The following is a 23,753-nucleotide window of genomic DNA, read 5'->3' as shown; positions in this document are numbered from 1 at the left end:
TTTCAAGGCATGTAAAATTTGATGAAAGTGTTTTTCCTTTTGCAGAAAAACGAGAAGTTGCAGGTTTGTCTAACACTCGTGCATGGCGATCAGCACCCTTACAGGTTGTGTCTAATTGTGTGAACACAAGGGTTGTGATTGATACTTCGCTGTGTTGTCGTACAACGTCCCAAACGCATGGTAACTCTACTTGTCATGTTGATGCGGCTTCCAATGCTCAAGGAGGTCCAAGTCCTAGTACTCCAGATGGTGCGAATTCCAGTGTTCAAAGCGATACTGGTGACACAACTGTGCAAGGCACAACAGCTGAATCTAGTGCTACTGGACCTACAGAATCTGAAGCTGTGCCTAGTGAGTCTGTGCAGCTTGCTCCTGAGCAAAATACATCAGTTGTGAATCGGCATCATATGCTAACAAGAAGCAAATGTGGGGTCTTTAAGCCCAAGGTCTTTTTCAGCACCTTGCATGATTCTATTCGTACGACGATTGGTGAAGCTATGAGATCAAAAGAGTGGATCCCAACTGTTTATGCTGAACTTACTGCACTGCAAAATAATGGCACATGGTCACTTGTAAAATTACCTGAGGGTCGAACCACGGTTGGTTGTAAATGGTTGTTTAAAATAAAGCACAATTCAGACGGTTCAGTACAAAGATACAAGGCACACCTTGTTGCTAAAGGGTACTCTCAGGTACCAGGTAAGGATTTCAAGGAAACCTTCAGTCCTGTTGTGCGTTTTTCAACATTGAATGTGATACTTTCACTTGCTGTGTCTGGAGGATTGTCGTTGAGGCAGGTGGATGTTAACAATGCGTTTCTTCATGGTGACTTGAATGAAGATGTATACATACAACAACCACCTGGCTTTGAGCAGTATACTCCTGAGGGTGAAAGGCTTGTTTGCAAACTACAAAAATCCCTATACGGTCTGCGCCAGGCACCACGGAACTGGCATGCCAAGTTGAAAGTAAGTCTGCTTCATCTGGGTTTCAAAGAATCTAGAGCTGATACTTCGCTGTTTGTTCTAACAAACGATGATGGTATAATGACCTATGTTTTGGTCTACGTAGATGACATAATAGTCACAGGGCAGTCATCGGTGGAAATTGAGAGTGTGGTGATGATGTTGAAGAATCATTTTTCCTTAAAGGACCTAAGTGAGTTACACTATTTCTTAGGAATCGAAGTAAAACGCTGTGATCAAGTGATGGTAATTAGTCAGAAGCAGTACATTTTGGAACTGCTCGAGAAGGCACGAATGACTAAGGCTTCGTTTACTGCCACACCGATGGTTGCTTCCTTCAAAATGAATAAGGATGAAGGGCAGTTACTTGCTGATGCTCGTGAGTTTCGCAGTCTAGTGGGAGGGCTGCTCTATGTGTGTCACATGAGGCCTGATATTGCACTTAGCGTGAACAAGGTCGCCCAGTATATGCATTTCCCTAGAGAGAAACATTTGCTAGCTGCCAAACGTATTCTGCGCTATCTGGCAGGAACACTAAACTATGGACTTGGTTTTATACCAGAACAAGTGCAAGTGTCAGCCTTCTCCGATGCTAACTGGGGAGGTTGTGCTGATGATAGGCGTTCGATGTCAGGCCACTGTGTCTTTGTTGGTGACAGTCTTGTATCATGGAGTGCAAAGAAGCAAAAGGTAGTGTCACGGTAAACTATGGAGGCTGAGTACAGGAGCCTCGCAGATGCAGCAGCAGAGGTAGCATGGGTCACTGCATTACTTGTTGACTTGAAGGTTTCACAAGGTAAACAACCAACCATATGGTGTGACAACACAAGTGCAATTTTCTTAAGTGCAAATCCAGTATATCACTCGCAGTCCAAGCATGTGGACTTAGATGTACATTTTGTAAGGGAAAAAATTGTTGCAAATCAGTTCCAGCAGCTCATCAAGCTGCAGATGGTTTAACTAAGCCACTATCGAAATCAGCTTTTATCAACTTTCGTAATAGACTTAATGTTTTTTTGATTGATGAAGATGAGAAGAAGAAGCAGGGGGAATGTTGAGAGTTACATGTATGCTTGTGCATGTTACAGCTGAGATGGTTCTAGAAACGATCTAGAAGTTAGTTATCATAACAGATTGTTGTTATGAAATTCTGTTAAGCAGTTTTAGCTTGGTAAGCTTGTATATAAGGAGCAGAATATGTAAGGCTTGTGATCATCTATTAATGATAGTTAAGTGTTTGAATAAATTCTTGAAACTTGTTTGATTACTCAATAACATCAAATGATGGTAGAGGTTAAGGGTTAAATTTTGTGTGTTAATTTAAAAACAAAGATGATGAGATTTTGATGATTAGTTGTTGAAGGTGGTCATAGTTGCTCGTGATGGGAGATACCGATTGAATGGTGGTAGACATAGATGATAGAATGTAGCTGAAAGCTTTTAAATATGATGGTGACATTTATAGTGATCAAGAGAGTTCCATTTTTGTTGTTGGATTTCTCTTATTTAGATTTTGAGGTTTTGAAATAGGTTGAAACTTTTAAAGTCTCTTTATAGTGAAGAAGGAAAATTGGGAGATAAGAGTAAAAAAGGACAGTTCAAGATAAGTTAGCGGAGATAAATACTATTTATTTAATTACTTTAATATGTCATATCAGTTTAAGTGACAAAGTTTAATTGAATCCATTAAATGGTATAAATAGTTAAAAGTAACTTTTATCAGTAATTAAAAAGTTTTGAAGTTTTGAATCGGAACGATTAGAAATATAGATCAACAATTAAGGGCATGCCTCTGTAAATTGTAATCTTTTTAAAAGCAATTTCAACTGTAATCATGAGAATATTGGGCCTCTTTTTCCAAGTATATTGACATGCCTAGCCTTCTCTATGAGGGACACTAGCGGAGTTATAAACTTTTCAGAGTGAGTACGTGTCTATCTTAAAATTTGAAATTAGTTTATTAAATATTCAATTTTTATATATATGTACTCATCTAAAATTAATTTGTGTTTATCCTAAATTTTTTTGTTTCCACCCTAAATTTAATTATGTCCAAAACAACAACAACAATAAAATCCTATTCCCATATGAAATGGGGTAAGGGAAGGTAGGGTAGTAGGCTGCCCCCAACACCAAGTTGAGAGCAGCTTCCGTGGAAGACTTCCGGCAGTCAGAAAATTAAAAATAAAGATAAAATGCAATGCATGTATAAATAAATAAATAAATAAATACATAGTTGACAGAACTTCATATGCAGTCTACATATGCGCGTCTGTAATGGGAAGTAATTCCTGCAAATAAATCCCTGCGAAAAATCTCTGCATATAGAGAGAAACGTAAGATCCGTCTAATTTTAAAAAGAGGAAACCTGAAGCGAATGATACACAGAAGTCAACGATAGCAAGCTACTAGAAGGAATAAAGTCAAATGGGTTAACACCTAAACTAAGACAATATTAGTACGCTACCATAGTTCTAAGCCTTCAAAAATTCCAATGTCAGAAACGTATATAAAGAGAAGTCATGTAAATTACTACAAAGGCATTAAAAAAAAGACAGAGATGTTACACCCTATGGCTGTGAACCACACTACTCGGCTACCCTGGTCTTAAGTCTCCATACTTTCCTATCAGACGTCATGTCCTCGGTAAGGGCTAAATCTTTAAAATCATATCTCAAGCATTCTTCCCACTTCCTCCATGGTCGTCATCTCTTTCTGGCACCGTCAACTGTAATCGACTCTACCCTCCTGACCGCATCCGACGGTTGTCGCCTAAGGACATGTCCAAACCACCGAAGTCTTCCCTCCCTCAATTTTTCAGATACATGCACTACCCCCAAGGACATCCTAATAGCAGAGTTTGGTGTCATGTCCCACAGAGTCCTACCACATGCCCATCGTAGCATTCTCATTTCTGCGGCCTCCATCCTCCTAACGTGATCATTCTTGATTGCCCAATATTCTGATACATACAGCAGCGCTGGTCTTATTGCCATTCTATAAAAATTTTCCTTAATTTTTAGAGGCACCTTCTTGTCACACAAAACTCCAGTAGCAGCCCTCCACTTTAGCCATCCTGCCTTTATACGGTGTGTAACGTCATCATCTACACCCCTATCTTTATGTATCATAGACCTTAGGTACTTGAAACAATCCTTTAAGGGGAGAACGTGTCCTTCTATGCATACTTCTACATCTTCATCGTTTTGGTTCCCACTAAGGTTTGAACATAAATACTCTGTCTTTTCAATATTGATCCTTAGATCTTTTTCTTCCAAAGCAGTCTTTTAGGTAGTCAGTTTACTATTCAGCTCAGTTTTTGTTTCAGCAACTAGGACAATGTCGCAGCGAAAAGCATACACCATGGAACACCGTCTGGTGTCGCACAAAAGATGTCGTCCATAATCAAGGCGAAGATGTAAGGGCTAAGAGCCGACCCCTGGTGGAGTTCGATTTCCACCGGGAATGTCTCGGTGTCGCCAACTGTAGTCCTGACGTAAGTAGTAGATCTACAATACATATCACGAATCGCCCGGATATAAGCAGTCGGGATCCGTTTCGTTTCCAAGGTCTTCCAGATCGCATCGCGGGGAACTCTATCATACGCCTTCTCAAGGCCAATGAACGCCATGTGGAGATCTCTATTTTTTCCCTATATTTCTTCATAAGCCGTCGAAGTAGATGAATCGCCTCCGTAGTAGACCTGTCTGGCATAAAGCCAAATTGGTTTTCCGAGACCCTAGTAACCTGTCTCAACCTAGTCTCTATCACCCTTCCCATAACTTCATGGTATGACTGAGTAGTTTAATACCTCTGTAGTTGCCACAACGTTGAGGATCTCCTTTATTCTTATAGATTGGTATTACCGTAGACTCTCTCCACTCCTCTGGCATCTTGACAGTCTCTAAAATAATATTAAAGATATTGGTCAACCACTTTACTCCCTCTTCTCCTAGGCCCAACCACACAATGATAGGAATTTGATCGTGTCCGACAGCTTTGTCCCTCCCCATCTTTCTAAGGGTCATTTTGACTTCCTCAAACTCAATCTTACTTGTAGGACAGTCATTAGCTGTAGTATGATGGTCGGCAGACCCATCAACGGTACTATCTCTACAGGGAGAGGCACTGTCATTTAATAAGCCATAAAAGTAACTACCCCAAACCCTCTTAATATCATGATTTTTAACTAAAAGAACACCATTGTTGTCCTTAATAAACCTAATGCTACCTAGATCCTTTTTCCTATTTTCCCTGATTTTTGCAAGCTTGAAGATATCGTTTTGTCCTTCCTTGGTGTATAATCTCTTGTACATTTCCTCGTATGCTATATCCTTTGCTTTAGCCACTGTTTTCTTGGCTTCCCGCTTTGCTTCCTTGTATCTTTGTTTAGCTCTCGATCTTTCTTCGTCGGCTTTTTCTTCACCTTAGTTTGGACTTCGTCGTTCCACCACCACGATTCTTTATGTTCCTTGACCTTCCCTGTCGACAACCCAAGGGTGTTTTTGCCCACCTCTCTAATGGAATTTGCCATATTTTTCCATAACATATCTGGATTATTTGCGTTTGTAGTTCCAAAACCTGTATTAGACAAAACCTTACTCCTAAAGTCATCAGCTGTCGCTCCATGCAAGTTCTTCTAAAGGATCCTAGGTTTACCAAGTTTAGACGTCCCATGAGTGCTCCTCCCGTGGCGTACGCGGAACACCAAAACCAACAATCTGTGTTGTGATGTACATGCCTCTTCAGGGAACACCTTACAGTCAATGCAAGCCCATCGATCCCGATTTCGAACCAGGATGTAGTCGATTTGGGTACAATGTCCCCCGCTATGGAACGTAATCAAGTTCACATCTCTCTTGTTAAAGAATGAGTTAGTGACCACCAAATCGTGTGCAGTAGCAAATTCAAGCAATGTACGCCCCTCCTCGTTCATACTACCAAAACCGAAACCCCCATGAACACCGTCATACCCGTCGGTTGCACTACCTATATGGCCATTGAAGTCTCCCCCTATAAAAACTCGTTCGTCTTCCGGAATGCTCCTAAGTACATCATCTAACTGATCCCAGAAGCATCGTTTCTCCCCCTCCCCTAGGCCAACGTGTGGGGCGTACACTAAAAGGACATTCACCACTTCTGCTTCTATAATAACCTTAATCATCATGATCATATCCCAATATCTACAAACTTCAACTACATTTTCCTTGAGCCTAGAGGATACCAAGATACTCACCCCATTTCTAGCATTATCTACGCCTGAATACCACAACTTGTACCCATTACACTCTCTGGCATGAGCTCCTTTCCACTTAGTCTCTTGAATACATGCAAAATCTATTTTCCTATTACTAAGTACGTCGGTCAGCTCTAGCAGCCTAGCATTTAATGTGCCTACATTCAACGAACAAACTCTAAGTCTAGTCTCCTTGACACCACTTTGTCGAACCCTCCCCCTATACGCCCTCTGGGATCTAAAAGAATGACATAACCTCAATTAATCATCTATAGTCGAAGCTATGAGGAACTATGAGAAAGAAATCCAAAGAAGACTAGAGATGCACTAATAAAACGCTCGAGAATTGAGGGTACTAAGAAGCCTAGTTGGTTACTTAATAGAATTTTAAGACAAATAACACTATCTTACTTAATAGAATTTTACTACCACCACACAAAATTACCAGTCATAAAATTATAAAGTAATAATTATAATTTAATAGATTAATATTTTATTATTTAAAAACACAGACAAAAGGAAAAAAAATCAAGAAAGAGTTTGTTTTAAAACACTCGATCAGCTCACAGAACTAATCAGTAAAAATACCGAAACTATTAAGGACATCAATGGCGAAGAGAATATAAATAAATTTAAGAGTAATTTAAGATCTGTTTTCTTTTAATGTAACAAGGATCAGCTCAAAGCAGTGCTCTTTTTATTATTGTAGTGAAAGCATTAAAAATGGAATAAAGAGAAGTAACAACGAACATCTAAATTTGAAAGAACAAACAATGCTTATTTCCTTTCACTTTCTCAGGAAACAAACAAGAACACAGATCACAAAAGGAGTTTTGGAATTTACCTTAAGGCTATTAAACGGATCTCAAGACTAGAAGAAACTTAAAGACAAAAGAAGAATCAGAATTATATTTCAACGGAAATATAATGAATCATTTAAAAAAACGCCAAAATAAGGTCTAAAAGATTAATAAAGAACAGCAGTATGCAGAAACTACGCAACGAAGCATGAAACTAGATATTTCAAAAATACAGTCGGAAGCAGCCGGATCTAGTCAAAACAGTGCCTTGAAAGTAACGAACGAAAGAAATGAGCGAAATCCAACAAAATCTATGACAAACAAAGAAAATTTACCTGTGTCGGTGTGTTGTTTGCAAAATTTTAGATCCTGTGGAAGAAGCAGAAGCAGAAGCAGAAGTACCAGGCTTGGGAGAGAAGCGTTGATGATGGGCCAAGTGTTGAAATTCACGCTTAGCAGTTCTGCATTTAATTATGTCATAAAGATAATTAAAAATACCTATTATAAATATTATTTTTATTTGGGTTTAAAAAATTATTCATTAAATTTGAATTAAAATAAAACAAAAAATATATGTAGTTAAAACTCAAATTTAATATACAATTCATATCCAATACGTTTAACCCTAATAACAACCAATAATCGATCAACTCAACCCCTAACTCTATCTAAATTCACTTTTCACCTAATATCAAAAAGGGACAAAATCTTTACCTATTCTTAAATTTCAGTGAAATTAATCTTGAAAAACTCCAATAACATGATACGACTATAATTTATAAAAAAAATTGTAACACAACAAAAAATATATGCAAAAAGTAGTCTACACACCTGGAAAAAACAAATAACTAACAAAAGAAACTAAAATAAATAGAGAAAATTTAAAGGTAATATCAAATCTTTATTGAGATTTTCCGATGACGACGAACATCTTCGACCATGAATCCGTACAGTTAGCAATTTCAGGACAGTGAGTGGATAAAAATTCTCTGAGATCACATGGATCAAACGACAGTGAGTAACTTTCCAAAAATCAAAATATTATATTTAAATTAATTAATATATACCAAACATAAATTTATAAATATCAAGTGTAATATTAAAAATATATATATATATATATATATATATATATATATATATATATATATATATATATATATATATATATATATGAAATCAAAGAAAATTTTATGCATACTAAATCAAATAATTAAAATTTAAAAATACTAAATCAACATATAATCAAATCACTAAATCGAATCTATCTTTGATAACATTAATTAATAAATACATTACAAAAATTAAAATAATATATTTGAATCAATAAAAGGATTAAAATCTATAAATAATTTTGAATAATTACTAAAATTATTAATATTACATATCACAACATATTTCTTAGTGAATCATGACATTCTTGGCGCAGTTATATTTCTTAAATATATTCATAACATTTTCAGCTTTTAACGTATTTTCTTATCGTGAGAATACCTAAGGTCTCATCAGGTTAAACTTTGGTAATATTTTAGGCGAAACCTAAAATATTAATAGTATCTATAACAATTATCAATTATAACTCATTTTCTTACTCTATATAATATTTTAGTGCAAATTATTATGTTATTCTAGCTGATAACTTTTTTTCCTGATTTATAACATTTTGTGTTCCTCTTTAACCTATTACTTTTTTTACTGGTCACGCCGTTTATTAACCTTATTTTAAGCGCCTCACAACAGAACTTTCCGTTATAGGCAACTTGTTTGTACTATCCATCTCCAGCCAGTTCTAAATACATTACAGGGTCAACATGGTTGCCTCATTCGATTAGGGAAGCAAGAGAAAAAACTCAAGCTAAGATAAAGGAATTGCACCAGGATATATCTGTCAAGTCATATCGGATATATAACGAATATGAAAACAAAAACTTTATCGGCATGTTGTTGTAGGCAATGATGAATAAGAATTAATAGTATCAAATTAAAAGTAATTTGTATAAATTAATTAATTTTTATTTATTTATTTTAAAATAAAAGATTCTCTAGTAATCATTAAAAAATTACCAATGTTATTTTATAAATATATAATTATTATTTACGAGATATATATTAAGAATATTCTAAAATAATATATATCTAAAAATATTCGTAAAATAATCTAAATATTTGTAATATTTGATATTACATCTAGAATTGTCTATAAAAGATTCTCAACATTTATAAAATTAATAGCTAAAATGTTGACATGTATCAACAAACCAATAAACACTAAAATCTATAAATATGAGATGAGATTTGTCATTGTTACTAGAGTAGTGAAGAGTATAATTAATTATATGTATATCTATCCTAAAAAATATTTTTAGATCCGCTACTGATAGAGATGATATAAATGAATGATAAAGGAGGCAAATCCAACGGCATACAATATGATTAATGTTTATTTAATAAAAGTCTACATATCTATCAATCTATACTGTCACAAATATTTGCTAAAATCAGTATTTTGAAAATCGGACCGGATCGGCCGGTTCAACTGGGAATCGCTGTCTGATCCGGTTCATTCTACACCGGTTAAACCGCTACTAGTGAATCGGAAGGAACCGTTGAACCGGACCGAACCATGAACCGGTTAAAAATCGATTCTATTTTTTTTCTAAAAAAATTAAATCAAACGACGTCGTTTGTTAAACGAGCCGAGCCGAACTCGAAAACTTTAAAAATAAGCTTAACTCAACTCAAAAACTCACAAGCTAAAAATTATCAAATTCAACTCGAACTTAAAATATAATATTGAAACTTGAACTCAAAAAGGCTTGAACTCAAAAAAAAAATTAGAAGCTCGATTGAAGCCTGAAATTCGAGCTCGATTGAAGCGAAAGAATAATTTGCTCTGTGCTCACGAAAAGACTCCATGATTTTAAATGGCAAATTACCTCTATTATTTATAGAAGTCAGTTGGGATGCTCTTCTATGTTTTTTAGTCATGTGATATTGTTTTGTTTTCATATTTTTACTCTTTAGACTTTTGTGATGCTCTTCCATATTTCTTAGCCATGTGGGATTTTTTTTTAAAAATTAAACCAAACGACATCGTTTGTTATGATTGTTTTAGCCCCAAATTTATTTTTTGATTATAGTTATATAATTATATTTATTATTTAATATATTTTACCTTAAATATTATGTTGTAGTTTATTTGAATCATTTTGTTTCACTTGATTTTATGGTTTTTAACTTATATATGTTATAACTTGCTTTGAATATGACGTGTGATATAAAAAACTGTGTTTTATTAAATGTTTTTTTTATATTTTTATTTAATTTTTTAAATAATAATTAATTATGATATCGTCCGGTTCTTCCGACCGGTCTAACCGATTCGACCGATAGTACAGCCGGTTTGCTGATCGATCCGGTTCTGAAAATCATGATAAAACTTTAACATGAATTAGAATTGATCAATAAATGATCAATAAATGCAATAAGACTGATTTCCACATTTTCTCCCTTCCCATTTTGTCTCTACTTGCAAAAGTGGAATCATGTAAGAAAACTGAAAAGGAAATATCAAAAGGGACGTAGTTACAAGAATTTAAAATGCAAAAACTACATAGGTTCTCCGGATCTTCTTCCTTGGCATACCAATTTGATAATATCTTCAATCTTGTCTCTACTTTCTTTTCCTTTATAATTGGGGCCTCTTTACCACTTCTAAAACCAATACATCGAATAGATTTGTGATGTCATTAGATATAATATATGGATTTCTCGTGTTATCATGCACTTCACATGCTTTAAGTAACGTTTGCATACCACTATCATTGGCAAACCTATCAGTTCTGGTGGTTCGAAAAAAAATATTTAATAAAAAAATAAGTACAAATAAAAATAAATTTTAGTACCTAAAGATGAAGTACTTTAATAGATTCAAATTGGCATGTTAAGACAAATAAATTTTGACCTTCCCTTGTTATAACTAGGATGGTTTCAATTTAAGCAGACTATACGGATGTTCTCATATCAACACTCTAGCCTCACAAATGTCCCACAAATGTTGAAATGTATTAACAATTTAATGAACACTTAAATCTATAAATATGAGATGAGATTTATCATTATTATTAGAGTGAAATAAACACTAAAATCTATAAATATAAGATAAAATTTATTATTGTTATCAGAGTAGTGAAGAGTATATCTATCCTGAAATTGTAGTTGTATTCATCTTCTATTAAAATTTTATGCGATTAATATATATGTATGCTTATTCTAAAAAAATATTTATGGATTCGTCACTAATGAAGGAATGATATATTTACATCACTTTCTCCACAATTTTCCCTTTGTTTCTCTTAAGATTTTATGATGCGATGGCTATAAACGGGAATGGGACTCAAACATACAAAGATAATATAGAGCAAGATCTGGATAGGGACATCTAATAGGTTATGTTATGGACAGGAAGAGGTCTATGTGAAGAATTATTTGAGCAGCAGCAGGCAAAATTATGTACTCTCTTTGATCCTTACACGAATAAACGAATATTTAAAGAAAACAACGAATAAAGAATAGTCATTTGATTGCTTCTTCCAATAGGTTGAAGAAACAGCAATGCATAACATATTCTGTAATACTAACATTCAATGCAATTCAACATCAGTAAAGTACTTCATTTTTATTGTTAATTTATTGATTACATTATACTGAAACACACAGATGAGGCCTTCTCCTAAAGGAAATTTGAGGCTCCTTTTTGCTTTACTTAGTACCTTCAATCTCAAAAGCTGATTCAGGGTAAGATCTGGACAGCCCTGCAGGGGTCCTGAATGTGATTTTTCCAGTGGGTGGATCATCAACAGAGATGTCACTCAGTGTGACCCAAATCAAAAGCTCCTTGCTTTTAACACCAGTTAGCTTCTTTATCTTGCTCTTCTCAATAAAAGCTGTGACCTCAGTTGCATAGGAAACAGGCTTCCCAATCTTCTCAAACTTGTGGGTTATGCTCTTCTTCTGTTTAAGCCAAACGAATCCTGTGTCCTTCACATACCCACATTCTTCTATGTCTTTCAAGGGCAAAAGCCCTCCTGGCATGCCCATCTCCTCCAGCAAAGCCTTGGATTTCTCTTGGCAAATCTCATCTCCATGATATACTTCTGAAGCACTGGCTTTGATCTCTTCTGTCACCAGGGACATCTTCTCCGTAACCTGAGAACTAGTGGGGGAAAGAAAAACAGCTTAATGGCCGACGAAAGTGAAAAAGACGATGGCGATTGATATAGTTCTAAAGCTATGTATTCACCCTTGTGGGCACCAAAATATTTCTAAAATGCCATTATGACAAGTGGCAGGCATGCATGGCTTTCGGACTTGGGTTTTAGCCATAAATGATGATTCCTGGTCCATTCTGGCTGCTTCCCATTTCTGGTTCAGGTGCAGTGGCTTAGGTGAGCTAACTGGTATAGCCGAGTAATTTAGGTGAACAGAAAGGGGCACTAAATTTTGCCTACCTTGTTGCTGTTTGGTTATTAATGAATTTCTGATAACAGTTGGCAACTTGCAACAGACATTAAAAGAGAGAAAAAGGATTTGCCTAAACCCGTACGCCAACTGTTATTTTACGTGGGAATGGGATTCCGGTTTTTTCAAGTAACATATCATGTCATAAAGATGAACCAGAAACGTGTGGGAGATCCTGAGACCTAACATTCAAAGGGTTCAATGCTAATACATATTTTACCACTTTGTTGATGTTGATGAGAGCAAATATTGATGGATGATTCATCTGTTTGGTTTGAATGAAAAATCACAATCAGTGATTAGACGGTAATTAATTCGTGTCAAATCTTTTTTTCTTTACGAGGAAGAAGAATAATAAGTGTAAAAGAAAGATTTTTAAATATTTCTCTTAATCTTATCAAAAGATTTTATAGTATATCTTAATGTAGATGTCATGTCTAAAACCATTATGAATATTCGTAAATTGTAAATGAACAAGATAAAGTTGATATGGTCAATTGCCAATTAATTTTGATTCTAACAAATCTCGTAAGATTTGTCTAAATCTGAAAATACTCGAATTCTTAGGAGGTCCTAAAATGCAAAAGAGATTTGAGAGATATAACAATGTTAAACCAGACATGGGGGAGGGGGGCACTGTGGCTGTCTCAGCTTTGTACAAGCAGGTCATTGATGATCACTTTGTAACAAGTAATACCACTTTGCAGTAATTTCATGGACTATCAATATAAAACAATTATTAGCCGTTGACAAAGTTGCAGATCAAAGATCAAAAGAATTGGTTGATAGCACTTGTTTGCTGAAAATATAGGACAGAAAGAAGAACATGGAGCATTCTCTCACCGAAAATGTTTGGGTACAAATAGATGCACACAGGACAGGCCATTTCTGCTGGAAAACTGGCATAGAGTCTTAAGAATGACCTCCATTGCCCGCAGGTGGTGATCTTTGCGTAAAATGGTTTGCAGCTATTATACTCTTATGGCTTCCAACCCCATTGTATGGCTGTAATTATTTAGCAAGGATTCAATGTGTTTGATCTCCTTCGGCATTGATCCAGTAAGAACCTGTTTCCATATTTACACAATCAGAAAAAAAAAAACACAGCATCCATATCACTTGATTAATATCAGCAACAAATCACATCAAATACAGACAAACCCCTTAAGAATGAAATCGAAAAAGTAATAATAATTGTGTGAATGTAGTTCGAGTCGTTACCTCACAACCTGTTTTGGTAATCAAAACTTCATCCTCAATCCTTATTCCTGTGTCTTGGTACCTACAACACGTCCTCATTAACTTTCACCAGAAGTATCATCCTTCAAATCCATGTCGGACAATCTTAGTAAGGACTCTTTACCATGACAATGACTTCAAATGCAAACACTGACGTTTTCAGTTAGACGTCCTTATACATTCAGAAGTATATTTTATTCTGGTAGATGAAAGTTGGCTTCTTAAACCAAGTATATGCACTCAACAAGCCGTAGGTTCATCTTGCTTATGACACCACTATTGCAGTTCAACAAATGATGGCATAACCATAGCAAACCCATATAAAGGTATATAACAATCCTTAATCAGATATCGGACTGAAATAGTATTTTTCATGAGTGTGGTTTTTCAGACTTTGAGTTGTAGTGATACGTATTTAAGGAAGCATAATAAGTGGCATTAGGGCATGGTTCATAGGAAGCTCCAGGTTAGGTTTTGAATTTAAAAATGATTTCTGTTTAGCTACTCCATAAATACCTCTCTGGAACATCAAAAGTAGATGGGATATAGATTCCTGGCTCAATGGTTATAACCTGCCATGGACAGTAAATTCACATCAACATTCCAGTAGATAAACTTCAAGGAGGATATACTCATATTACGAGTGAAACTACAAAGGAAACAACTACTCCTATTGTGTACTTTGTGTGGATTTCATGGAAGTGCAAAAAACTTATATTGACAGGTAGTGCAAAATGGGGAGTTGGTTGCAGATACCGACAAAGGACTTCGCTGGAAGAGATAACTTACAACTCCTGGCTTCAAAGGACGGTCATATATGATCATGGAACTATCATGGACATCCATTCCTAGATAGTGACCTGGACAAGAAATTTACCAGGCACGATAATCATTTGATTTGCAATTTTGAAAACCAAAACAATAGATGATAATGTTTTGATGTCATAACAAAGTCAGGTCGACGAAAAAGCTAGTCAATGGAAGCTTAGTCTAACCTATAGAAGTTGGGTTCAGCTGGTGATAAGTTCTATATTCATCCCTTTTCAAAATCCCAATTTCCTTCAATCCTTTGCATAGCAATTCAACCTGCAACAGGACACAACATTACATGATCAGAATATTTCCATTGCAACCCAACACAGCTTATGCTTCAAGTAGCAGTCGGGTAGATATCAAAAGAAATGCTTATTCCAAAAGAAAATAAATAAAAAACGGGTAAAATATGCTCAGTCAATGGGGAAGGGAGATCATCTAGATCACTCCCACTTCCCAATACATTAAATAGCCCAAATATGCAACGAACTTACTACAACATGCACATGTGCCGATGCCATAAATAATCAACAATTAAATAATTAATATGATCAATGGCTCATTTGAAGCACACCCCTGTGTATCAAAATAAGTGATATTGGCCATTTTTAAAAAAAACTGAAACTTGAGAAAGAAAAAAGTGGAAATAATACGGATCCAGTACCACAAGGTAAATACCTAATTTGTTCACATTCAGAAGAGAGTATAGCTCCCATGAACTTTAACAAACTAAAGGATGAAAACTAGATTGCATGGGTGTATGTGCACACTAAATTCCTTTTATAAACTTATTGTTTTATCTTAAATTGAATGTATAGTTCAAGATGTACTGGTAACAAATGAAGCATTTGTTTCCAAACTTTAGGAGGTACTACAGTTTGTTGTTCATGAAAGAACCAGTACATTGTCCTTTCTTGTGGAAAACATCAGCACCCAAAAACAACGGATAAATGAAAAAAGAAATAAGCAAAGAAAACTGAAAAATCTGTGATTTTGAACTCTTAATACCATACCGAGTAGTTGTGTATTTGACGGATTGTAGCACTAGGTTTGCAAAGCCTTATGCATTCCTTGTTTGTTTGTAGTATGAGATCATAAATCTCCTCCTGCAAAATTCAAAATCAAAGCTATAAGCTTCTCTACTCAGGTCATATGACAAGTAAAAACGAACAGAAGTAGAACCAAAAATTTTATCAAGTAAGATAAGGAACTTAAACAAGCATGTACTCATCCCAGAATAACTTAGTGAATCGTCCATAAGACATCAATAAAGATAAGCTGTAACTATCTGATTGATGAAGACATGCTGCTAATCAACCCCATCACACCAATTAAAATGAAAATAACACCATTGCATGATAAAGAAAGAGAACAGTTTCAATATTAGTTTTCTGTAAATGAAGGAAGCAAATTCACATGAAACAAATTGATAATACAAAAGCATACTTGTATGGAAGAAAAGCTTCCACAGGGTGGCCAAGTACGAGTAAGATCACTGCAATAACCATGCAGCTCACATCCAACATCCATCAAAACGAGATCCCCGTCTTTAATCTGAAAGACAAATAGCAAAGTCAAATCTACCATCGGTCGTCCTTACATAAACATGACATGAAAATCTTATTTGCATTCTGTTGGTGATCTGAAAAAAGATAACATCTCATATTAATCATACTTACTTTCTGATCATTTCGAGAATAATGTATTACACAAGCACTAGGCCCACCACCAACCACTGGGTTAAATCTGGCGAAGGACAACGATACTACTGAGTTAAAAATATCTGGTAGATAAGTTCACAATGATACTAATGATATTTTTTTCTCCAACAAAAATATTTAGCAAAAGAAAAGCATGCTTTCAAGTCTTTTACAATGGCAAAAACTTACGCCATTCTCTGAGCACCTCTCATTCTGCATTCGTATTCAACCTTAGCTGATAGTATGCCCTCATGAGGATATGCTCTGGAATGAAACATTGTCTGCAAAAGAGCCTGTCCAAGAAAAGCTATATAATATTATGAATACCAGAGAAGTAATTACCTTCTCAAGACTACAAATATTTCATAAGCAAAAGGGGCATCTATATGAAGTGAAATTTCAGTAATACTATAAAGTAAAGTTGATTACCACCTGACAAGCGATTGCTGCAGATTCTCTCATTAACTTAAGTTCAGCAGGAGATTTGGCCCATCGTAGCTCATGGGTGAAAATGGAAAGGTCGCTCACTTTCCCAACATGAGCTGCGTTTTGAAAGGTCTCCAGATCTGTGTAGCTTGGTGTAGCAGTCAGCTTATTGTGGAACAACTTGGAAGATCTTTTTATCATATTTGGAAGTATCTGCCAGGCATTATTAAAAATATTTAAAAAAAAAAAACAAAGATGTTACCTTTTCCTTATCATATCATATGATCCAAAGCAAGCCATTTGAGATATCATATCTATATAACAGATTATCATATTACCTTATCTAATTTGCTCATTGGATATGCTTCTTCAGCTTTAAACAACTCCAGTGCTGCATCAACTCCTGCTATTTGTCCTTGCCAAACAACATCCTACACGCCCCATAACTTCATAAAATTTTGAATGAACTTAAAAGTCAAAACATGCCATGCATATAAGAAGGACATGAAGGAATTAGATCATTTCAGCCTCTCTACAAAACTAAAGAATTACAGATATCATGATGTTTTCATGTCACCCTGGTTCACGCCCAGTGGAAAAGTACAAATGAAACTGTCTATCTTATAATTTTAAAATGGAAAAAAGGGGAAAAGTTAAATCCTTTTTATTGCAAAAATTGGGGGGGGGGGAAGCATTTAGTATCAAAATACTCAGTCAGACAACAGCAACATACATGAGGTTTTGCTTCTGGCATGAACATGCATAACCCAGACTCGTGACTTAATATTGCAACACCACCAGGTTGTTGACAACCAGTAAGATACAAATAATCTGCATCTTGTCGAAATGTATACGGCACAACATCAGTCATCATCTTTACAGGGGCAGCGGCAATGACAGCCAAGCTCTTTTCAGGGAGAAGTTCCAACAATCTTTTCCGTCTAGAGATGTATTCCTCAGTAGTTATACCGGGGGTAAGTTCTCCTTCCTTCATCAACTGCGAGGCAAGCATGAAGTAAAAATAAAAACTTACAAATACTAAACTAAACATAAAGCATACGTAAAACCTTTTTCTCATTGTCCAAGGAGCTGAACGCATCAAATTGCTATTTTACCAAAACCTTAAATTAATTGCAGACCAATCATCCAAAGCATTTTAAAAAATAACTTCTCAAATCTCTATCTTATTTTCTAACATCAGAGTTTTGAGGACGCATCAAGAAACGCACCTGAGGATGAGATGCAGGAGTTGGTTGTCCAAAATCAGAAACTTTCCCAGTCGAATACGTACGGAGACGGATAGCCTATGAAGTAATTATCTTTAAAATGGTTAACAGTCATAGAATAATCATAGTTTTCCAGTAACAGAAAATCTCTTTTATACCATCCAAGCACAAAACTGTCTAATTGAATAGTTGATAGTATGAACTGAACATATAATAGTTACAACCTTACCCTTCGATTTTCATTCAAAGAAAAAGGATAAGTAAAAAATGTAAAAAATTTTAAACTAGAAGACGTCCCATGTTTAAAATTCGTTCATAAAAAAGCCTTCAAAACAATAATTAAAACCAAAAGAAAGCGAATTTGATTAAAATAAGCATAGTTTTGATACGAAGCTGGTAAAGCAAACCTTCAAAATTCACAACCAACTGAATGAACCAACCGGGAAGTATCCCATTTGAAAATTCAATTAACAATCATATATTGAAGTCCCAAAAAGAAGGAAGATGATATAAATATGGTTAATTGAAGCAAAAGACGCTGAGCATCTATAATTTGAAAAGTACCCACTTGATCATTCGTTCCAATAAGCATAAAACCAACCATGAGTACTGTTTACTGCCAAAAAAATGAAGTTACGAGGTAGACGAGGAAGAAGAAAGGTACTTGTTTGAAGGACAATTGGTGCAGCAGTCTCCTACTCAGAATCCTCATCGTTATGTTTTTGTTTGATTCCTCAGCTGGGTAAACAGGTATGCTCTGGTTCCAATGTTTGTTCAGTAAAAATATAAAGAAGTTGTGTTCGGGGTATGATTTGTAAGAGGTTTTGGGAAGTCAAAAGTATATTCCAGTTTAGGGTTTTAGGACTTGAAAGGAGTTCCCGCACACACTCGGTCACCCAACTAATCGAAAGAAGTCTAATTCTTCTTTCCCCTTATTTGGGAGTCTTTTGAAGTCTAATTCTTCTTTCCCATTATTTGGGATTTTTCCCCTACTTTTAGTTTATAAGCAATATAAATCGAAGTACTTTGTACCTGCAAGCTCAAACTGAACAAGAACGTTTTCTGGCTCTAAATCACCTCGGTTGCAATAGAATAGGAAGTACACAACATGGCAATATCGTGCTTATAGCTGCCAGATGTAAGTAGATAGTTGGCAACAATAACATTTTTCCCCGAACATTTAAACCAGCAAGAATGCAAGCTTGTCACCACTCTTTTCTCTTTCTTTCATTTAATATGGATCATTACATCATTTAAACATTAAAGAGTTGATAAGAGTTTCTCAATTAAAAATGTGCAAGCTTTCTAGAATGTGATCGAACAATCAGCTTGTTTTGATAGAATCAGTCTCTTCAATTCCAGAGCTAGACCCCAATTCTAAGGCGGGAAATGTTGAACCAAAAAACTAGTCAATTACATATATAAAACATCAAAGAAAACGTTTAAGAAAGTCCTTTATATTGTCGATGTATGGAGACCGAGTAGGTATGATATGACCAAATTCATGTTCGATAACAACAGAGCAACCATCTTCAAATCTTGATGCTAGGTATTTGCTGGTATGGCTTGTGATCTGCTTGTCTTTGCCTGGATAACTACCAAATATATGAAGTGAAGGGCAGTTAATGGGATTTCGCCCAAAATCTGCTAATGGAAGAGCAAATCCAGAGCACAATATCACAAATCTGAAATCAATTTCACCCTTTAGCTTGTCTCTTTGTGCACCAAGTAAAGCAGCCATCGCTGCTCCTTGTGAAAACCCCAAGATTCCATCAAAGGGTCCTTGCTCTGAGAACAGTTTTTTCAAATAGGTTAGTGATACATCAAAGCCATCAGTTTGTCCCTGGTATTGAAGAGGATCGAAAGGCTGATTTGCTATTTTCCAATCAGCTTCCACCTCTCCACCAAAATCGGGGGCAACCAACCATGCATACTTCCTCTTGCAGTTCTCTGGTGGAGGAGCATGCTGTCTAGAAGATGGAGCACAACTATTGTTTACTTCTGTACAAGATTGGTAAATGAATGGCAACTCGTGGGGTGCATCAATGAAAACAAGTTCTGCAACGCTTTTAAGTTTCTTGGCTAATGATGCACTTCTTCCTTTAAAACTGGAGGCATTTTGCCGAAAACCATGCAAGCATAAAATTCTTAGTTTCCTAGGAGGCGCAAAGCCTGTCAATAGAAGTTATAGCAACGTTAGGACCAGCAAAAAGGAAATTGAAATCAATTCTAACATTCAACTTCACAAGCACTAGGGATATCTAGGTGATCTAGTAGTCGGTATTTAAAATGCAAGTTTCAAGAAAAATTCTCTAGCAAATGAGCTTTACACATAATTTCCAAATCTATTCGTAATATGCAATATGTATGATTTTGTAAATAGAAACAACAAGTGTCAAACCAAAGAATATAACAAAGAAAAACAAAAAAATATCAAGGACGAGATATTAATAATAATGAAAAACAGTCGAGAGTATCCCTAACGTCATTAGGTTAATCAATGAATTACTTAGCATTTCTTGCTTAGCCTAAGATTTGCTCTTATATACAAGATCACAGACCTTACCATTTCTTGAAGGCAGCTGAGATGAGATTATGGAATCTGAACAAACAGATTTCAGGTCATTTTCGTCCAATACTATTGGAAGCTCACTATCTTCCACAGATGAAATTGATCCGATATCCAAACGATGTTTCTGGCACAGCTCACAAACATATGCATTACTCTTTATCTGCCACCCCAAATGACAAAACTCAGATACAACAATGATGAAATATAGAAAATAAAAGGTTTACAAGAATAAGCCTCAATGTAATTATGTAACAGAATCTTGTGGGAAAAGATGACTAAAGAGATAATTCTAGAACATACCTGACAACTATCACATATCAAAACAAGCATTCTGCAGTGAGTGCAACGGCAGCGTGAAGAATAATTGTCGTAAGAAGAGCCACAAATGAGGCAGGCACCCATAATACCAGTATCCGAGCTCCCAACTGAAATCCTATCAGCAATACAGAGAAATATAAGGAAAATCACTGGTTCTCGCAATTCATGAACTAGACTATAATGCTAGTATGCAATTTCTATTTTCTGCCGAACATGACAAACTAATACTATATGGATATGGGTTATATGCCAACAATGGCATGTTTACAAGCTAAGAAACCATACCGGTGATCAAACACAAAGTTCTTTCCTCTGAAGAAACCACCATCAGGGAATTGTTCTAAATAGCGTTGTATTCCCCCATATAACTGCAAATAATGTCAACACAGTCAAGACTATCATGGTTACCCTCATCATAATGGGTTGAGCTTACTTACTTCAGGTGATATTTTCAGAATAAGTAAACATCAACTTATAAATTATTCCACAGATAAACAAGAAGCTAAAGATGGTAATTTTCTATTTGGTTTCAGAAGCTAACCTGAAAAACATTCTCAAACCCAGCACCTTTTGACCTAATATAGGCTGACGCCATCTCACAACGGATTCCTCCAGTACAATACCTGTAATGCAATCCTGTTAAAAAATATCTTCAAAAAGGTGGAAGAACATAATTAACATTAATCACAGATTCCATTGTTTAGAGAGGGTGAGTTATTGCCACATTCTGTAACCAGACTTTCAACCAAAAAGAATATCATCTAATAACAAAGGGATCAAAAAGTGCAAGTGAATAGTTGTTTGATAAATTTGGATCCAGACAATGATTCACAGGCATTGAAGAACTGGAATACAAATCCACAGAACATTATCGGGATTCAGAATGCTTACATGAGGACATGCTTTCCGCGCAATTGTTCTGAGTTATCATCTATCCAAGAGGGCAGATCACTATATTGCCTGATACCTGGGTCTAGTGTTTCCACACTTGGAGCATGAAACTTGCCAATTCTTGTCTCATATAAATTTCTCGCATCCAATAGAACCAGATGCTTATCATCGGTAGAACTTCCATTATTCATAAGTTGCCCTGAGAAGCATTAAAACAACCATTAATAAACACAAAAATCACGAGCATTAGCCAAGAAAAAAACATATCTGATGAGAAGTATCAAAAGTAATTAAGAAGCCTTTGAAAAGGAGAGACCAAAGTCCATACCAGCACTTTGAAGAACAGAATGGAATTCGGAAGCAGAGAGATGCCTCCCAGCATTAAAAACCTCAGGAGGTTTTAAAAGGGGATGAGAACTGAAAGTAACCAATTCCTAAGAACATATAAAACAAAATATTACACAGGCGGGAAACTTCAACATAGGACATGTAAATATCTTAGATAGCATCAGTACAAAGCCAGACTTAAACTCCATTGCATACACATTCAGTAAAACTCTCTCTCATTCGAAGTTTATAGAAGCAAGACAACACGAATGGAAGCAGAGAGATGCCTCCCAGCATTAAAAACCTCAGGAGGTTTTAAAAGTGAGCGTCTAAAGTAACAAGACAAGTTTGGAAGCTGAAAATTATTATAAAACAGGTCCTGAAAGGGTTGGAGCAAGGAACAAACCTTGACAACACGAATGGAAAGAGAAGTAAAGCCACATTCAGCAGCAACCTTGTCGTTCAAAGGATGATGCGAAGAAGCAAGTTTGAAGTCAGTTCCTTCGAACAAACTATTCGATTTCACAGCTTCTATGTGCTTCTCCAATGCTGACAGCAAACCACCGACCTGCATATCAGAAAAAATGAAAAATACCCAAGCATCCTTGGACTACAAAGAATGCAACTTTACACAAAAAAAGGTTGGAAATGGCAAGCAGAACATACGGTGACATTAACGCCATTAGGAGAGAGACGGACTCGGCCGACAAGACCCAGAGAATTGCAGTTGGAATTGTAGAAGGAGAAGAGAGAATTGAGATCTGGGATGGAAGCGAATTTGTAATAGAGAAGTACTCCATATTTATCATTTGACATTTTCTTCGGTTAGAGTAATTTTTGGTTGTTCTGGTGTGAACTTTGAGCCCTAAACCCTAATAAGTAAGAACACCCTTGAGCCTTGATCTTTGGCTGGGTTCCGTCACTTGACTGCTTTTTTTTTTTTAATTCTACTATCTGTTTCTTTTCAAATGGTATTAGGGTCTATTACTAATAGAGTTCATTTTTATTTTAAATTTTTGATAAGATAGCAATTGAATCCTCCTACTAATAATAATTTAACTATTTCTGTCTTTGACAAAACCCTTTTCGTCCTTCACCATCCTATTGTGCCTTTTCCATCGCCAACGACCAATTTGATCCCTTCCTGTGTTAATTTCGCACTTTGAGAACTCAAAGGTAAAGCAGACTTAATGTCATTTTTATGGTTTATATGGCAACCGTAAAATGAAGATGAAGGTTTTTCCGATTACCAGGGATTATATTTGAATCGATTGTGAGTCGAATGTCTGATAAGAAATGCCCCTTCATAATTTTGTTTAGAAACGTCAACGCGAAATTCCCTTCATTTGTGTAAGCTGTTGGGCATCATCAAGCATGGCTGCTATACGAGTAGAACATTGCCCTTCAGTCCCATAATATTTCATCACTTTTCCCCTTTTGTTTAAGAGATTATACAAGATTGCGAGTGGGACTAAAGTCCGTACAACATCGACGAAAACATATAGGGAAAACCAGAATTGTTGACTAGGCTAAACAACCTAGGCCAACAAGCAAACTTGAGAGACAAAAACAGAAGTGGTTCGAGAAATGCAACAAAGATATTACATTGATAAAGGTAAGAATTCAAGTCTTCCGATACCCAACAACCAACCAACATATCATACGATACCGAAAGGGATGCCATTTAGGAAACACATGACTTCACAACTCTGGAAGACCA

General features: G+C 35.8%; 3 protein-coding genes across 8 annotated transcripts in view; all 3 read right to left on the bottom strand.

Annotated features, from left to right (window-relative positions):
• Positions 1 to 23,753, bottom strand: part of LOC120128968 — a 35,780-nt gene that overhangs the window by 4,384 nt on the left and 7,643 nt on the right. For 2 of the 3 annotated variants that reach the window (XM_039146576.1, XM_039146575.1), the window contains exons 2-3: positions 11,773 to 12,200; positions 75 to 79 (exon numbers count right to left, since the gene is read on the bottom strand). In XM_039146576.1, the coding sequence (XP_039002507.1) occupies positions 75 to 79; positions 11,773 to 12,197 (430 nt within the window). In that variant the 5' untranslated portion in view covers positions 12,198 to 12,200. Of the gene's footprint in view, positions 1 to 74; positions 80 to 11,754; positions 12,201 to 23,753 lie in introns of those variants that run through there. The other variant, XM_039146577.1, reaches the window with a different exon arrangement.
• LOC120128967 (intermediate cleaving peptidase 55, mitochondrial) lies at positions 13,359 to 18,852 on the bottom strand. Of its 3 annotated transcripts, XM_039146572.1 has the most exons (14): positions 18,590 to 18,849; positions 17,929 to 18,003; positions 17,433 to 17,696; positions 17,038 to 17,130; positions 16,706 to 16,912; positions 16,463 to 16,566; positions 16,253 to 16,319; positions 16,020 to 16,127; positions 15,587 to 15,679; positions 14,756 to 14,846; positions 14,550 to 14,620; positions 14,277 to 14,332; positions 13,743 to 13,803; positions 13,359 to 13,588 (listed from the first exon to the last, which is right to left on the bottom strand). In XM_039146572.1, exons 1-14 carry the CDS (start codon positions 18,635 to 18,637, stop codon positions 13,493 to 13,495), a joined length of 1,434 nt encoding a protein of 477 aa, XP_039002503.1. In that variant the 5' UTR covers positions 18,638 to 18,849; the 3' UTR covers positions 13,359 to 13,492. The 3 variants fall into 3 exon arrangements, with proteins under 3 accessions (XP_039002503.1, XP_039002504.1, XP_039002505.1); XM_039146573.1 differs by lacking the exons at positions 13,359 to 13,588; positions 13,743 to 13,803 and adding an exon at positions 13,810 to 14,036 and having other exon boundaries at positions 18,590 to 18,851; XM_039146574.1 differs by lacking the exons at positions 13,359 to 13,588; positions 13,743 to 13,803 and having other exon boundaries at positions 14,289 to 14,332; positions 14,521 to 14,620; positions 18,590 to 18,852.
• LOC120128966 (rhodanese-like domain-containing protein 6) lies at positions 19,219 to 22,965 on the bottom strand. Of its 2 annotated transcripts, XM_039146571.1 has the most exons (10): positions 22,700 to 22,965; positions 22,440 to 22,601; positions 22,035 to 22,140; positions 21,707 to 21,905; positions 21,357 to 21,438; positions 21,101 to 21,183; positions 20,798 to 20,930; positions 20,492 to 20,657; positions 19,816 to 20,097; positions 19,219 to 19,761 (listed from the first exon to the last, which is right to left on the bottom strand). In XM_039146571.1, the coding sequence occupies exons 1-10, from the start codon at positions 22,847 to 22,849 to the stop codon at positions 19,355 to 19,357; spliced, it is 1,770 nt and encodes a 589-aa protein (XP_039002502.1). In that variant the 5' UTR covers positions 22,850 to 22,965; the 3' UTR covers positions 19,219 to 19,354. The 2 variants fall into 2 exon arrangements, with proteins under 2 accessions (XP_039002502.1, XP_039002501.1); XM_039146570.1 differs by having other exon boundaries at positions 19,221 to 20,097.

The sequence above is a fragment of the Hibiscus syriacus genome, unplaced genomic scaffold (assembly GCF_006381635.1).
Source record: "Hibiscus syriacus cultivar Baekdansim isolate YM2019G1 unplaced genomic scaffold, ASM638163v2 tig00110482_pilon, whole genome shotgun sequence".
In the NCBI taxonomy this organism is placed as follows: Eukaryota; Viridiplantae; Streptophyta; class Magnoliopsida; order Malvales; family Malvaceae; genus Hibiscus; species Hibiscus syriacus.
This window is presented reverse-complemented; position numbering and strand designations above follow the sequence as displayed.